The following is an 18,791-nucleotide window of genomic DNA, read 5'->3' on the forward strand; positions in this document are numbered from 1 at the left end:
GCAGCGAGGCTTTTAACTAAGACGAGAAAGTTTGATCACATTACCCCGATTTTAGCTAACCTGCATTGGCTTCCTGTCAGTTTAAGATGTCATTTTAAGGTTCTGTTGGTAGTATACAAAATCATGCATGGACTTGCTCCCTCATATCTTTCAGATTTAATTTCCCCCGACGTTCCGGTCTGGAGCTTTCGCTCTGAAAATGCTGGTCTACTCGTGATCCCAAGAGCCAAGAAGAGATTCGCAGGTTTGAGAGCGTTCTCTATTCGGGCCCAGGTGCTGTGGAATTCTATTCCCCCTGAGATTCGATCTGCAACATCAGTGGAAATGTTTAAATCCAAGCTTAAAACATAATTTTATTCATTAGCATATGAATAATCTATATTTTATGTTGACAATATCTGTATTATTTGCCCTCATGTAGCTTTTAGATCAGGGGATGGTGTCATAATAGTCTGTGGTTTGCAATAATCTTTGGTCTGTACAGCACTTTGAGACTCTTTGTGATTAAGGGCTCATACAAATAAACATGACTTGACCTAAGCCTAATGTATGCACATGAAGCGGTAACAGCAATGATAATCCAAATGGTACAGTATATATAGGGCACATTTTTAACTACAGTTTACAGTCAAGCTGTCACGCCGACAGACCCCGTTTAGACTTTACATCGCTCAAGAATACTTTATTTGGAAAAAAATTAAATAATCCATGTTTACTGTTGAGACACTTTGTGATAAAAACCCACAGAACCAATTTTTACTTTACAACCCAAAACGCCAGGAAAACACCCGTAGCAATTTCATTGGGTGAGCAGTAGGGATAGGTGAAGCTTTACACAGAGCGCAGCTACTCCCTTCTGTCTCTCGACCAGTGCTGTCTGTACTAAAGGAAAAGAAGTCTGTTTCTTCGTTTGCACCTTGAAATCATTGAAAAAAATGATGGTCAAAATAAGCCTTAAAACTCTTAAGCAACTGCGGGAGGGAGACACATTTTAAGTGATATATTTATATGGGGAACAGTCTCTGGCATTATTATTATTATTATTTTATAGATTTGACCAAATTGTCAAATGTCACATAGTGAAATAAAATGCGCCGAGGAATAAGCTTTTGTCTGGAGAGTGAGTTTAGCGGTTTTGTTGAACATTGACTAAATGTAAATGGTCTGCATTTATATAGCGCTTTTCAAGTCAATGACACTTTTCCCTTTTACACACTAACTAACCGATAGCAGCGTCAGCCATGCAAAGCAACTACCTGCAATCGGGGGCATTAGGGATTCTGTGTCTTGCCCAAGGACACTTTGACATATAACACTGAGGAGCCGGGAATCGAACCTGTGACCTCTTGATTCCAAGATGAGCGCTCTATCTCCTGAGCTAATGCCGCCCAAATAAAACATATTGTGTGACTCTCCAGAAAAAGGAAAATGTTTTGCTATATCGGTGTTTGATTTGGAAAAGGTTCCCAACCCCTGATTCAAAGGAAAACAACAGTTTTTATAATTCCACGAATTGTATAATCCGTTTTACTTGTGCTAAATGTAAACTTGAATCTTTGATCTGTTGATCTGCAACAGTTCCCTTTAATCCTGTGTTTGACTGACAGTTGCTCGCAGGTGTTTGAAGCAAACAGTAATTCATTCGTTTAATTGGACAACTCAAAATGTTTTAATGTGAAAAATGTGGAATCAGTCAGGCTTATCACTGAAAGGACGTTTTTAGGTCAATGGAGGGTTGTAATAAAACTACAGAGAAATGGAAAGTTTCGGTACATTCATGTTAAATGTGTATGACTGTTTATCGCAAAGAAACCATTTTTAATGTCTAGACATTATGAGATTATGTTTTATTCATGTTAACATAAATCATGTATCAATATTGACAAATATACAAATCAGTATCACACAACTGGGTTTTAACAAGGGCCTAAAGCAACTACTGCACAAGTATGTGGCTTGGGGAAAGAAAGTCAAAACTTATGTCTTTTAGGTTTTAAGTATGAGAAAACCTCTCAAACTGTGGGAACAGTGAATTAACATAGACTTGCAATAGTAGTGAAGTCATTTTACATGAATTGGAATGGAGGTGCGTGCTTCTATTCATGTGTTTATAGAGATGGTGGGAATGTAGAGACGTAAAGCCAAACATCAAACAATTAATCACTCCACCAGTCACAACATGCGTAGTCCTGCCCTCTTCTGTAGTTATCAGCGAATACTGTGCACGCACATCAGCTGCTCTCCATTTTGCTAGAAAAACGCAGTGTTTTGCAACTAGTTTGCCGCAGGAAATGACCCAAATTTATCTTTGCAAAAAGGACGATCCCTAAATCATAACTTAAATGAGAGCCTCCGAAAAGACCCTCTAGCAACAGCTTAGTTTTTTGTTTAGCGTTCTTAGTTTTTTTCTCTTCTACCATGTGGCCCCTGAGCTCAATGAGTTTGACACCTCTTTAGGCAGAAACAAAAAAATGCACTTTTCTTCTTTTTTGGCCAATAAAGTATTGGTGCTTCTTCAATTTCTTAACTTTCCTTGTGTATCAGACATAGGTCTAACTGACTAGTCCGTGTTCTGCCCATGTAGTAAGACCGAAAAACACCAGGGTGGTTTTCAAGCCATAAACGGAACCGGCTTTTAAGAGCAAAATATTTTGCTGGTGGATATCAAATTCCTTTGAGCATTCATCCAAGGGTGCACTAAGTTTTTCCTCGGGCGGTTTTCTCAGCAGGAGTGACTAGAGGCCGGCAGGATCCATCAATCAATGTCACGCAGGAGAGCTCAGATCCGTTGTCAGGCTACGACTTCCTTGTCACGTATGAGTTGTAGCCACCAGTTAATAGCTGAACATGAGCCAGATGATTCCATACTTACAGTTCTGTTAACAGGTGCAGTTGGTGGAAGGCTCTCGGCGGGATTTCGCTGATGTTATTCATGCTTAGATCCCTGCGGAGAGGAAAGAGAAACGACAGAATGAAAGTATTAATCAATGCAACGGCTACCTTATCAATGGTCTTTGAAGATTGTCATGTCTTGTAAATTATATGTTGAGGTGCCGTAATTCATATGGTGATAAATCAGACGTAGTCGGGAGTGAGGCTCAGAGGGGAAGAGAGGTTTGCTAGAGGTGAGAGGGGGAGGAAGGGAAATGTAGCAACATTTCTCGGTGATTTTTTTGTTGAGCAGTTAATTTCCTGCTTACCAATGACTCTTTCTCTTTTCCAGGTGTCTCACTCTGACTTTCCTGTGATCTACAAGCTCTAATACATAGCCGTCCCTTTCCTTGTTCCCATGAAACTATGGGCGTTTTTACATGCAGGCAGTAATCCAATTGGAAATGGAACACTGCCAGTACAGAAACCCCTTGCTACTTCGCACTTCAGTTATCCCCTTCCCGGATTTTGAATTGATTTTGTTCTTTTTGTCATTGATATCAACGTATCGTGCATTGTGTTATGCAGAAAGCGGGGACTGATTAGGGAAGGCGCTCTGTTTGGGTTGGTGTGATTTTGCGCAAAACTGAGTTAGGTTGGTGTAAGCTCTCAAAAAGCGGGCCGGTTCTGACTCTTAAAACAAACCAGAAAGCACAGCGACAGCTGGCTTTTAGCGTCTCGTAACACCGGAAAGGAATTCACCAATTAAATCGGACTCTAAGAAAAGTCAGAAGAGCGCAAAGAAACTACAGCCGGTGCTCTGTGGATTGTTATTCCATCCGGGAATCGACTGAGATGGCTTCGGAAGCAAAAGCAATAGCCTGGCTGCAGGTCCAGTCTACTGCTAACGGCTAACAACTCTGCTAAGCCACTACTGCGTACCCTGTATCTTTCCAACAGCAGGTCCACTAGCCATGAAATGAATGACCTTGAGCTACAGTTTGTGGGAAACCTGTACATGCAGGACAGTGTTATTTTATTCATTGCAGAGATAAGGCTCAATTCAAGGACACCCGATGCTAGCGCCCAGCAGGCCAGCTGCTCTCTAAATTGCTTTCTAACACTGAAAGGAGAAGCCAATTTCATTGTACATTTCTATAATGACAAAAAAAACATACATTCAACTGACATTATGTGTTGAGTGTTATTATTTGTAGATCTATAATTGTTATTTTGTTAGTCCTATACTTTCAGTTGATAATGATGTCATCTTAAACTAAGTTTCTCGTTAGGGGTTTTCATGAAGGTGCGACGTTACTTCATGGATTTTCCACTTTTTCTGGTGGTTCTGGTCCCATTTAACGGCAAAAACTAAGGGATATCCGTATTCAAATTATATAAAGCCTAAACGCACATAAATCAGATTAAGGTCTTAGTCCGACTGCTAGTATTCAGATTTCATTGTTTGGTTTAGTCCTTTCTTTTTTTTACGCATTTGAGTAATCCAAAGGTACATACGCTTTCCCTCATTCGAGAATTGTTTGTGCCACAAAGCACTGTGGGACTTGTAGTACAGAGACGAATGCTCCACACAGATTCTTGCTTACTCATAAAAAAAAAATAATTGGAAAATCAAACCAAGGCAGTGGTGTATGTTAGACCTTGCTTGATAACTGTGTGGGTTGCGTGGTTTCTGGGAGTCTTATTTAATAAATCGTTTTTCTTGAGATATATAAATATTTTGCTTGAGTAAGTGGATCAAATTGGAGAATGGTTGGAAAGTAAGATTATGGTTCTAGTTTTCTCATCTTCCTATTTTTAGGAAATTATGTTCTACATTGGATACAGGTTATGAGATGATTGGTAAATTTGTTTGATACAGTGCATCCGGAAAGTGTTCTCAGCGCTTCACTTTTTCCACATTTTGTTATGTTACAGCCTCATTCCAAATTGTATTAATTCAATCTCTTATCTCAAAATTCTACACAAAATACTCCATTATTCGTAAATGGAAGACATTTGGAATCACCAGGACTCTTTCTAGAGCTGGCCGGCCTTCTAAACTGAGTGATCGGGGAAGAAGGGCCTTAGTCAGGGTGGTGACCAAGAACCCGATGGTCACTCTGTCAGAGCTCCAGCGTTCCTCTGTGGAGAGAGGAGAGCCTTCCAGAAGGACAACCATCTCTGCAGCAATCCACCAATCAGGCCTGTATGGTAGAGTGGCCAGAAGAAAGCCACTCCTTAGTAAAAAGAACATGGAAGCCCGTCTGGAATTTGCCAAAAAGCACCTGAATGACTCTCAGACCATGAGAAACAAAACTCTCTGGTCTGATGAGACAAAGATTGAACTATTTGGTGTGAATGCCAGGCGCCATGTTTGGAGGAAACCAGGCACCGATCATCACCAGGCCAATACCATCCCTACAGTGAAGCATGGTGGTGGCAGTATCATGCTGTGGGGATGTTTTTCAGCAGCAGGAACTGGCCGACTAGTCAGGATAGAAGGAAAAATCAATGCAGCAATATATAGAGATATCCTGGATGAAAACCTGCTCCAGAACGCTCTTGACCTCAGGCTGGGCGAAGGTTCATTTTTCAGCAGGACAACGACCCAAAGCACACAGCCAAGATCTCAAAAGATTGGCTTCAGAACCACTCCGTGAATGTCCTGGAGTGGCCCAGTCAGAGTCCAGACTTGAATCCGATCGAACATCTCTGGAGAGATCTGAAAATGGCTGTGCACATACGTCTCCCATCCGACCTGATTGAGCTTGAGACTTATTGCAAAGAAGAATGGGCAAAACTGCCTAAAGATAGGTGTGCTAAACTTTTGGGATCATATTCAAAAAGACTTGAGGCTGTATTTGCTGACAAAGGTGGATCAACAAAGTATTAAGCAAAGGCTGTGAATACTTATGTGAATGTGATTTTTTTAGTTTTCTGTTTTTAATAAATTCAAAAAAAGTAAAAAAAAAAAAAAAACGTTTTCACATTGTCATAATGGAGTATTTTGTGTAGAATTTTGAGATAATAGGTTAAAATAATACAATTTGGAATGAGGCTGTAACATAACAAAATGTGGAAAAAGTGAAGCGCTGTGAATACTTTCCAGATGCACTGTATGTCGTCCAACCTAAATATAGTATTCCTTTGATTTTCATGGCTAATTAATGTTCATATAGATGCGATTTTCCTCACCGGCGATATTTTTATGCACAGTGGCACATGTAGTACAGAGACTAATGATCACGTTAACTAACGTTTATAAACTAAAAAAAGCCCTCTGTGTACCGGTGATTTCTCCCGGACATTTCCTTTTTGTTTTCCACCCCCACAGTTGTATTAGTCCATAGATAGTGTAAATCCATACTTCTAGTTGGCTACGTCTGAGTACACTATATTAACCAATGGTCTGAAACAGACAGGGCCTTATATTTGTGAATATACTATTTAATGTATAGGTTTAATTTCATAGATCTGTATAGATGTTTCTTACTGGAAAAGATTATCATTGTTGTTGAACTAAAGCTTAAAGGACTATGGTTTCACCTCCCGAATAACTTTTATTGTTTTTTTTTTTTTTTTTTTGCAGTGTATTCAACATTTTTTATCTTCTATATGGTTAGAACACACAATTTGGCTGTATTTTCTTCTTTGTATGTCACAGAAGTTCCAATAAAATAGTTTTCAAGAAGCCCAGAGCATACATTAGAATCTGAATTATGATTACATTTTTAGATTCACATACATAGTCTTTAGACGGATTTATTTTCTTATTATTTTTTATTTTTATTTTCAGAACATAATTAGTACAGAAACCTCTTTTTTAAAATATTTGAGAACATAGATATTTTTTAATCATTTTCTCATGGAAAACCTGATGCGCCCCAACATCACCCAGATCTAAGCGGTTCTCAAGAGAATCGAGTTTGAGACCCCCGATATAAGATATATCAGAGCTCTCTCTTTTGAAGCAAACAAGCACAGTACTTTGATGACTTTGGGTAGTGACATTAATGAAATCATTCTTTATTTAATTTCTTATGTTAAAAGTGAAAACCACATGCATTTGCATATTGATGCTCAAACGCCATGTGTACTGGGTTATCCGGAATGCTCCAGAAATCCAAGATTTTGCTTCCATTTGATACCTGTTTTTAAACATATTCTGTCATTGCACCTTTCTGGTTTATGCAAGGTAGACACACTATGTTTGTAAAGCTTTGACAAATTTACGTTTTTAGGGTTAAAGTTGACCTAGGTGGGTTCACTCACATTGAGGAGGTTAATACTCAGATCTTTGTGAGCAAAAGTAAGAAATTGAACAGCGACAACTTCAATGTCAGCCTGCAGATGAAGGCATATCTAACCTTGTTCCAGGGTCATGCTGAGCCTTTTGACAAACACCATGCGAAATATGGTTACGTCATCCCTATTCTTTGCCTTCATAGTCCTCAGGGTCTCGCCGGAGCTTCAAGACACTGACAAGAATTTTGTCTCCATGATACCAACCATTTTTAATGACGCCAGACCACCAGAAAAGCAAGTATTGAAAGCCCGTCAAAGTCAGAATTTGTACTTGACACCATGCTAGTTTTTTTGTTTGTCTTAAAGTCATCCTGACTTTTTCTTAACCCTCTATGCACCGGCGCCCCCGTTTTAGCGCTAGTTGAATTACCTTAACTACGCGAACATATAAAGAAATCATGTTGAATTAAGGCATGAACGCTCCCCTACTCACGACCATTCGACTAACGTAAAGCGGTAGATACGAACATTTTTCTCGGGATGTCGAAAAATATCTGGACATTGCTGTGAGTTAAATTTTTAATTGTGTGCTCCTTTTTCCGACATCAGGACATTATTGTAGTACTTCTTTCCGCCGCCACTGGCGTATGGCGCTATGAGAGGTCACCCAGCATCCACCCGGAAGTAAAAAAATCTGCTTGCTCTTTCTAGTTTGTACGTAAACATACAGTGCTACATGTACTGACTTTCCAGCGCACTCAGAACATTGACGTTTTCATCGTTTATTATCTCTTGCATCTATTCAATATGGTTGGTGTAAAGAAGAGGCGAGCAGTTTCTTTTGAAATGAAAGTGGGATGAGAAAGCTTGGTACGGTTGAGAAAATGGTCGTAACGTTTTTTTTGGCCACTTTTTTACCACGGAGGATCTCTCAACACATCTTCCAAAAGTAAGTTACACTAAACTTTATTCATGGTTATTGAGAATATTATTTCAAGAAATATTTGCTTATTTAGTACAAAATGATACAGGTTACTTACTCAAGCCTTAAACATACTTATATAAACCTTAAACATACAAAATATAGCACTAAAGCAACTTATAAACAAATTCAATTTACGAACGATCATCCGGAAACTATCTCGTTCGTAAGTCGGGCAGTACTGTAGTTCTCCAAAACACCCACGACTTCCCACAATCGTATCTCACAGGCATCCTCGTGTTGCAACGGGCCAATCACAGGCAATACAAAGGGGTTATAATATTTAATGCATTTTGTAAAACATTTTTAGTGTTTTGTAACCAATTCAAAAAAAATTGAATCCTTTGAACATTAATTATTTAGTTTGATTATCAAAGGGGCAAATAATTGGGGTACGGATGGGTCGTGTATAATGTAGGTTTCCAGGAATTGCTTCACCAGCTACTACACAGGCCCATAAAATGCCTGTTCATGGTGAAAAATAGTTACGGTATATGGAAAACTGAGAGAGCAAGACTCAAAAACGTTTTTGTGATATATTTATAACTTTTTGTATTTTAAGTTTATGTTGTCTTACAATGTGTTCATGTTCAGCTTCACTCTCCTCTTCATTTTAATCCTGAAAAATCCATGCCTGCTTTTTGTTTTGCGCTTCATTTTAGACTGTTAATACATTGTATCCACACATATTTATGGTAGATATTGCCAGATATTAATCATTTCTGTAAATAAAGGCCAAAAGTAATCACTCATAATATGATTTCTGACTTTTTCATGGCCAAAATTAAAAAAAAAAAATCCAGGAGGCTTGTATGATATCCGGTCAATAAAAAGTTAAGTTCTTCGACCGTTGATAAATCTTGCCTGTGAAAATAATACTGAACTCTATTTTATTTTCCGTCTTTTATATCAAAGTGTTCCAACACCTTGTCAAGGATAAAAGCTCATGTGAATTAGTCTATTCAACATTGTCGCTTTTCCTTTTTTTCCACGTGATAATTTTGCGACATTTTTTAAAGACTTAGCCAGGAAAAGCGTTTGAATCGTAATAAAGTTGATTTTTTTTTTTATAGCTCCTCTGGCTTATTCTATTCATTATGAAACCCTGAGTGGGTAAAGTAATGAATACAGTATTCTCTCACCATTTCACGGTGGGACTTTAGCAGCCTTAGTGCTTTGTGGCTCTTTTCTACTGATAGGTTGTAGAGATAGATATGTACTTGGGGAAATTACGGAGTCACCTTCTCTCTCAAACCAATCGGAGAACTACCTTTCATTTCCTGAATGGCGATTGGAGAAACCGTGAGTGGATCTTTTTCAAAAAAAGATATAATCAAATAATTCCCTATGTAATCTTTTCAAGCACGAGCGACGAGAATACATATTTATATGCCGCTCACGCATTTTACTTTGACATGAAACAAATGATGATTTAATTGGTACCACTCACTAGAATCAACAAAAATTGCGCGTGTTTGTGCCCGCTTCAAAAGAGTCCTTTATTATTGTGTCCTGTGGGGGCGTTTACCAGTAAGGATGGTACGTGGCTTGCCAGAAACATGGACTTACACTATTTTTTGGATGGATACAATTGGAGCATTTCCCCTGTGGGGGCTTAACAAATTGGAAATGTCCCAGAGAAATTAACCAAGTCTATTTTTAGAAAGAGTTTGCATGGATCAGGGGTCTCCAACCTTTTTCAAGCCGTGAGCTACTTGTTATGTACGAATCAACCCCAAAAATCCAGGGAATACTGTAGCTGTGAAAACATATATGCGACCGTTTTGGGTTCATTTCGCTTTTGTTGGTGCCAAAAAAAAACAAATATACATATATATATATATATATATATATATATATATATATATATATATACCCTGTTTTGGGGGGGGGGGGGTTGCATTATTGTTACCATGCTCTTGTAATTATTTTTTTTTGCCTATTCATATTTTATTTTTTTGTCTTCAAAGTCTTTATTTTACATATTTTACCCTCGAGTGCCATGTCTAATCTATGCATGCAATGTTTCGCAACGTTGATATAACGACAATAAAGACAATTCTAATTCTGCTTGTTGTTTCAAATTAGCGCAAAGGACACTTAGTTTCATATGCATTTCTAAAATAACAAGCATTATATTACTAAGTTGTTACCGTGTAATTACCAGGTTAATAATTATTGGAAGTAGGGTTAAATAGACTCAGTGAACCACTAACAAAATCATTTTACTAGAAAATCCTAATGACTCCCTACTGGTGATCTATCTTCAGAACAGGTCCATGGGCACCTCAGCTGTCCTTAAGGGGCACCATGCTGGAGACACCTGGCGTGGATCATTTGTATCTGTACAACATGTCCAACAGTGCTTTGCATCAAAATATCCCAGATGAGGGAAACTTCAACGTGGTTCCCTTTTTGTGGTTTCGTTACTTCACAGATTTGCATTGTGTTCTGCATTATGATCGGTAAAATTAAAAAATGGTTACGGTACTGTGCACAGTACTTTTATTTGCTAAAGCAATGCATACCGTACTTGTAAAAATCACGGTAAACCGTCCTCATCTTCCTCCTTGGAACTGAATCCATCAAAGTCGTCTTCCTCGGTGTCGAAAAGAAACAGTGTAATATAGACGTCGTCCCACGCTCCCGCAGCCGGACTCGCAGTCTCATTGTCGCTGGCTTATAGTCTGGAATTTACGGTATATATAATAAACACGGGCAACTGTGTTGGGAATAACACCTTTATTACGCCATTACGTGATGGCATTATTTTTTCAGTAACGGGAAAATCAACTAATTATTTTTTCTGCCGTTCCAATGCCGTTACAGTTCCTGATTGTCAAAAGTCGTAAGTTTTTTGTACTTTTTTAGATACATTATTGTGCGTGATTAAGTCATTTTTATGCATTTTATGTACTTTTTGTGCGCGTTTACCTACATTTCCCTGTGTGTCTACGTCCGATTTTGTGCATGCAATTACGTATGGTTTGTGCGTACGTTTTCATGGGTACGTTTTTGTGCATGTATGTACATGCTGATATTTTCTTATTTTGTTTCCTCATTATTTTTGTTGCATTTCAAGTGCAGGATAAATCTGTTGCTAGCGAAGTGCAATAAATATTACATGATTCTAGAACACAACTACCTATCTGTTCCTCTCTATTCAACTGACTCGAATACTGCCCAGAAAACTTCAAGTTTTTCGACGCCCATTAACTTCTTTATAAAGTAATGAAAATAGTTACTTTGCCCCGTAAACAGTTACTTTTACTATGGAGTAATCCTATTACTGGCTCAATTACTTTTGGGAAGAAGTAGTGAGTAACTAAAATTAGTTACTCTTTTAAAGTAACGTGCCCAACACTGATAATATATAATTTGCTTCATAGTTCATTGAAATTCACTTCATATGTGTTGTTAAACCACGGATTAACCCAAAACTCAAAGAAACACTGTAGCAGTTTTTCTAACAACAATCTGTCAGCCTACATAGTTGGCTATTCATTGCACTAATTACACGACCATTACGACACAATACTTGCACGCCAATATTATGTTTTAATGAGACTCTGAGTTGTTTGTATACCTTTTAAGGTGCTTCAAAGGTTTGCATCAGAGTGCAGATGCATACTGACATGCCGGGGCAATGCGCCATAAAAGGTAGCAATGGGCCTATTTAAAAAGAACAAAAAATATCGGGGAGGGCTGCTAACTTCTGCAAATGACAGGGTTACAAATTACATGAGAAATGCTTTTCATCTTTCGCATTACAACATCAGACCTTCAACCTGACTGATTATGAAAACAGTGGAACCTGTAATGAGGCGTGTAGGAGGTGATCAGATTCAATTGTAATTTATAGGTAAAAAGTTGAAATCTTATTTGCAATCTGTCCCATATGGAGGCTCAATTAAATTGGAGCCAAAATCCGACAGTATGAGTATTTCTTCCTCTGTGTAGCTGGTCCCATTGACTGTAGATTTTTTTTCATGGGATCTCTATCCACATGCTTTGTATTTATTTTATTTTTTGTGGTACAAAACTCCCAGATAGCATTTGACCAGCAATCTAGAGCTCTTCCTAATGACCACATGCTAATAATTCACTAATGTTCCAGTCATTCATATTAAAATAAGTGTTTTTTATTTAAAACCAGAGGAAATGCACCACACTTTTACCAATGGCCAAACACCAAAGCACGGGTGTACAAACTATGGCCCGCGGGTCATATACAGCATATCAGTATTGATAATCCAGCTTGCCAAACAAAAACGGTAAATTTATAATGATATTGGTGAACTTTCATTTATCACTGGGGTAACATTCTGAAAACAACCTTTGATAGGTGAAATCTGTAAACTAGAAACCTTTATTTTTGTGTGTTTTTTTTTTAAATACAATAAAATACCTTTGTTTGTAAAGAGTGTTTTGTGGACATCATGGGTTTTAGGAACTTGAAATTGCTTAAGAATTTGCAAGTATGTAAATTTAATTTAGGAAGTTTCTTTTACCTTTGAGTACATATTAAACCACAATGTTATTAACGCACAGGTAAAGGAGAAGCAGAGAGATTGTTTATCTGAGATGCAGTGCACGATGCAAACCAATGAAGTAATTAGAACATAAAATGTGAAACATTTTATAGTGTTTCATTTATGTATATATCCATATGAATATATATATATATATATATATATATATATATACACACTTTGCTATTTCTCCCACTTAGAAACCATGGAGGGGGTCTGAAATTTTAACCGTAGGTGCATGTCCACTGTGAGAGAGATGAACTAAAAATAAAAATCCAGAAATCACAATGCATAATTTTTTAACAATTTATTTGTGTGATACAGCTGCAAATAAGTATTTGAACACCTGTGTACCATCTAGAATTCTGACCTTGAAAGTGTTTTTTTAATGCTTCTGAAGACGTATATATACGTTATGGCATTAAATGAGTTAAATTCAATTGAAAGTTGAATTACTGCTGATGAAGACAACTCTCCAATTATCTGCCTCTGATTAAGGAAGTCATAAGCACGGCCATTGTAGCGACATAGCTCGGACAGAACAAACCGGCTCAAGTGGAGAAAATGTTTTCAGATAAAGGCACAGCAGTGAGTCATGGGGAAAGGTTGAGCGTGGCTCCCCAACCAGCTCACCGAAGAGAGACAGAGAGCCGTTTCTCCTGTGCAGGCCAAGGCCTCCGCTGACAACTTGACGTATCATTGGAAGGCACTGCGCAATGGCTTGTTTTTCAAATCAAATAACAGCTGTGGCTTTTTTAAACCATGATAATTATGATTGATGACTACCATATGTGCATTCTGTCGGCTGGTGCTGTGACGCGAGCGAGCGGCAACAGAAAAACGAGAAAGCGAGAGCTGAAATATTTTGCAGCTTCTGCAAGGTAAATGCAAGGTTTTAATGAGAGCTGAGGTTTTTCTCTGTTCTGGTTTTAGAGGATTTTTGTGTGTTCCTGTTGTGTATCTTGCACAATGAGGATGATGTTTGTTGGAAGAGGGGGTCCGTGTGGAGAGATTTTTTTTTGTCAGTGACTTAACCACCTTGTTGTTTGCCACTAAGTCTGCAGAATGGTGTGGGCTGTGATTACGTTATTGCTATTTTAATGTGTATTTCGACTTACAAGTGGTCAATATTTTCCATGAGGAGCACACCATTTGGGTGCAAGGTTTGTACGGGTGCTTGAAGACCTTCGAAATGCTTTATTTCATGTTGTGTTTTCAAGGTCAGTAAAATGCTTGGGTTTTGGGTGAAGTGCTTGAAAATGCTTGAAATTGTTGGGATTACCATGTTTCCTGGCAGTCTGACTTGATAGACCATGCTTTTGAATTAAGAAAAATTAAAAAAGGTACATAAAAATGACACTGACTGTGGATAAAATCCTCACTCATTGAGTTGTTACCTCCCGTCTCGATTACTGTAATGTACTACTCTCTGGTCTCATGAAATGAAAAATTAAGAGCATGCAGCTGGGACAAAGTGCTGCAGCAAGGCTTTTATTTAAGACAAGAAAGTTTGACCACATTACCCGGATTTTAGCTAACCTGCAATGGCTCCCTGTTAGCTTAAGATGTGGTTTTAAGGTTCTGTTGGTATCATACAAAATCATGCATGGACTTGCTCCCTCATATCTTTCAGATTTAATTTCCTCCTATGTTCAGGTCCGGAGCCTTCGCTCTAAAAATGCTGATCTACTAGTGATCCCAAGAGCCAAGAAGAGATCTGCAGGTTCGAGGGCTTTCTCCATTCGGGCCTCGGGGCTGTGAAATGCTCTGCCCACTGAGATTCGGTCTGTAACCTCAGTGGAATTGTTTAAATCTAGGCTTAAAACACACATCTATTCTATAGCAGACGCGTTTGACTTAAGGTAACTTTTTTTTTTTTTTTACCTCTCCACGGATCAAGTTTATTTCCACCTCCACTACACCAGGGGGCAGTGGCGCTCTCAATGGCAGTGTTCTATTTACAGTTAACCTCCACGCTGTGAATAAGGCGCAGAGTATAAAAATTGAGTATGACAGATTAGGAGACAGACTTCTTGGGGGAGGCACGAGAGGATTTCTTCTTCGGTGGGGGAGGCGTGACAGTAAATAATTGAAGCACTGTTCTATACTTTTTTGTTATTTTTAATGTTTGCTCCTGCCCTTTGGGGTTTCGAAAAACATTGGCAATGCATTTCACTTTGCTATCCCCACTTCGGAACGGATTCATGTCGTATCCCGTCGGTTATCTGTATTTTATCCGCGTATTATCAGCAAAAAAAAGTAAGAATACTGAATTGCTGTGTGGGTTTGTGTGTCAACACACATTGTCATTTTTCCACTGATGTGCATATCATTTTTATACTTGTACAGTATGTCCTTATGAAAATATGTATTCAGTAACTGTGGGAAGGTATTTGCTCTAAGGAGGATCTTTCCAAGAATCTCCTTTGCCCCTTCGTCTCTTCTAATCCTGTGTCACTCTGGCCCCATTTTACCCAGAGCGTGGAGTTACAAAGACTTGTAGTTACAATATCACTATTTATCATATTTCCTTTTTCACCGTCAGCAGATGTTATCAAGCTTCCGATCAAAGGCTCCTATGTGTGTGGGTGTGAATGTGCCCATAGCGCCTTTGTGGACCATTTCAGGCTGGTATCCTTCTTTTGACAAGAACGATAATTAAGCACAACAAAACAAGCGGTCTTACCTCATGCTCCGAGGCCCACCTGAAAAACCTTCAACAGTATTACAATCAGTCGTGTTGTAAGGTGCACGAGAGACCACCCTGGTGAGTGAATACGCCCTCAGATGGGATTGTGTTTGTGTCGAGCAATAGATGAGAAATGTGTCGGACAGACGGCGCTTTACAAGAGTGGGTAGGCGTTATCTGAAAGCCGTAAACAGTCCAATTACAATGACAGTTTGGATTACAGTTGAATGTAGAAAAGAGAAAAACATTATATTATGGAATGTGTCTTTGCATACAACTGTGCTCTCTTTTAGATGTGAGCATCGACAGCAGCGATGCGGCCAGCTCCAGACTTTCTTTTCTCAGGCGGGCCATATCAGTAAAGGATTGTTAGCTTTGTTTTTCATTATTATCCTTTCATTATCCAGCTTTCATTATTAACCTATTATGGATATAGTCACGGATGACATGGGTTCTTTTCTAAACGCAACACATTCACAAACTATGGGGGAAAAAAGTGTTTCATGTTTGGCATTGAATGTGTGTAATGGTTTATTTTAATCAGTTGAGTACCGTATTTTCCGCACTATAAGGCGCAGCTAAAAGCCTTTTTTTTTTTTTTCCAAAAGCTGACCATGCGCCTTATAATACAGTGCGCCTTATTTATGGATCAATATTAAGTTGCAAAGTCTTCCAACTAACTTGCAGCCGCCGACTAGATTTTCCCCCGAACGCCAAGTAGTCCGCGGTGTATGTTGGGATTTATTTACCGCCGTTTCATTGGCTAACCAATGTGTCAATCATCATTTGAATCGATCACTATTGGCTAAAGTTATTCGGAGGTCAAGGGGCGGATCCTTTTTATCATTTACAGGCTAGCATAGGCTTAAACTGCAAAACAAAGCCTGCAATTGGCCGAAAAAGATGTGTCAATCATCAGTTGAATCGATCACTATTGGCTAAAGTTATTCGGAGGTCAAGGAGCGGATCCTTTTTATCATTTACAGGCTGGCATAGGCTGAAGCGGCAAAACAAAGCCTGCAATTGGCCGAAAAAGATGAATGTGTATAGCACGTGGTTGACGGCATACAGAAAGCATTTTTTACTATTCTGTACTTGTAAATATTTTATTGTCCTGGATTTACTAAACTCACAGATATAAGAGGACCATGGCTGCACATTATTATTGAACACAACGACTTCGGTGAGCTACTTCGGCTATATATTTTCCCTGTATCTTGTTTCAGACTGAACTCGATGTTTCTGTGATAAGCGGTGCAGATAATGGATGGAATGGAGTGTCTATTTTTAAATTAAACTCAATTCCAAGTGTTTATTGTCATATGCACAGTAAAGTTGCGAGCGAAAAAGAAAATAGAAACTAATAAATGGTTGGCATTTCTTGAATCCCAAGACTTTAACCTTCCGAATGATGGAACGATGCATTTGGGTGACATCGTACGGACACCGCATCCGCACGTGTTCTTGACACGTATTTGCGTCTTTGCAAGCTTTGGGAATGTTAAGGGGGTAATAAGTTTGACTGAACTATCTGACTGTTTTGTCGACGTTCCCATTGTAGCGCCTTATAATCCGGTGCATCTAATGTATGTCAAATATAGGACCAAAAACTATTTTTTCGGGGTGCGCCCTATAACCCAGTACGCCTTATAGTGCGGAAAATACGGTAAATGCAGTTTTACACCTTCACCAACTCATGACGCTATGCAAACTCAACACTGCCCTTTAGCGGCCAGAGGAAGCATTTGGTTTGTATTCATTTGAAAAAAACTTTTTATGGAAATATTCTAAAAACTCACTTGTTTTTTTCATACTTGGATATTTATGGCCGGCCGGATTAAATCATTCAAATGTCCGGTTCCGGCTCACGGGCCATATGTTTGACAAACCTTATTAAAAGGTGAGATTTTTTTTTTATTTGGGGATACAGTAGACCCTCAGGATACAACATGAATATGTTCTGAGGTGGGGATCGTAAGGTAAAATCGCAAAGTCTTTAAGAAGCACAACATATTCTAAATGAAGAGAGAAATACATTGTGGGAAGCAATAAAGCCAATAGTCAAGTCAAGTCACATTTATTTATATAGCCCTTAATCACAAAAATGTCTCAAAGGACTGCAATAGCCTTGTGGCATCTTCATGATGCCGTGACGCTAACAATAGCAGACATATGTAGACATGAAACGTGCAAATTGCACAGGCATACGCAAATAAATTTCATGTTTTGTAGACTTGGGAAAATTTGTAGTGAGGATGAGTTAAAACAATTTATTCCCCATCGTTAAGTGAAAATGACATAAGTTACGGACACAGAATCCTAAGGGTCTACTGTATTTAGTAGGAATGGATGAATGTTGTATCCTGGGGTCTATTGTATAACCTAACCCAGTCACAAAAATGTTTCCGTCAGTTTTCAATTGTTCATTCATTTAACATACCAGCAAATCCTTTACCCTTTGTTCGGACATAGTTACTTAGGCAACAAACAGCTTCTAATGGAAGATTTGTTTCTTTCAAAGAAGCTTATCTGCGAGAAGTGCTGGCCTTGCCGACAGGGCCTGATTCCTTTTTTGCTATGCTAGCCACACTTTGTTGACTTTGACTGTGACTATGAAGTCTTTGGTCACAACTAAATCCACATTGAAAGAGGATTTTTTTCATCTTGAGTAATGTAACTGCTATTAGATGCCAGGGTTTTTCTTTAAATCAGGGCTAAATGGCTGCAATCCATTATCCCCGATTTACTATTGCTGAGAGTAAGGGCCAGTGCGCTTTTTTTCCTAGGTCAGGCTGCTGAAGCATGCCTTTGTGGCCCGCCTAAAAAGAAGTGCACTGTTTTGTCCTTAATCCATTATCCGCAGTCGACTATTGCTGAGAGCTACAAGAGCAAAATTGCATTAAGTAGCAGTTACATTACTCAGGATAAAAGATCCTCTTTCAATGTGGATTTGGAGTTGACCAAATACCTCATAGTGACAGTCAAAGTCAGCAAAGTGTGGCTGGCATAGCAAAAAAAGGACTCGGGCCCTGTGCGCAAGGCAAGCACTCCTTGCAGATACGCTTCTATAAAATATTTTATCCACCTAAAATTAACAGAACATGTGCAGCTGCAATCCATTATTTGCAGTCGATTACAAGCGGGGGCTGAGACGGTGCTTTATTTTAAAATGCGAGTGGGTGGCGTATACTTTGCAAATTTTAGCATATTGCGAGGGGTTCCCATCCCCAGTAACTGTGATAAACGAGGGATTACAGTATCCATATTTGTGCGTGCGTGTGTGTGTGTACTACAAATAAAATATGTTTGTTGTGTTTGTGTGTGTGTGTTACAAATAATTAGTTTGTGTGTGTGTGCATCGCCTTTATCTTGGATGTTTCTATGTCGCAAAGCACGTTGGGACTTCTGGTGCAGAGAGAAAGAATCCCACAACTGTGGCTTACTTGTTATAGAGCCTCATGTGTATTGG

General features: G+C 38.8%; 1 protein-coding gene across 1 annotated transcript in view; it reads right to left on the minus strand.

Annotated features, from left to right (window-relative positions):
- lgr6 (leucine-rich repeat containing G protein-coupled receptor 6) overlaps positions 1-18,791 on the minus strand; it is an 83,366-nt gene that overhangs the window by 37,100 nt on the left and 27,475 nt on the right. The window contains exon 2 of the mRNA XM_088332949.1: positions 2,873-2,944. Within this exon, the coding sequence (XP_088189075.1) occupies positions 2,873-2,944 (72 nt within the window). The remainder of the gene's footprint in view (positions 1-2,872; positions 2,945-18,791) is intronic.

This window comes from Urocampus carinirostris, chromosome 3 (assembly GCF_059441175.1).
Source record: "Urocampus carinirostris isolate Australia breed hairy pipefish chromosome 3, RoL_Ucar_1.0, whole genome shotgun sequence".
Taxonomy (NCBI): Eukaryota; Metazoa; Chordata; class Actinopteri; order Syngnathiformes; family Syngnathidae; genus Urocampus; species Urocampus carinirostris.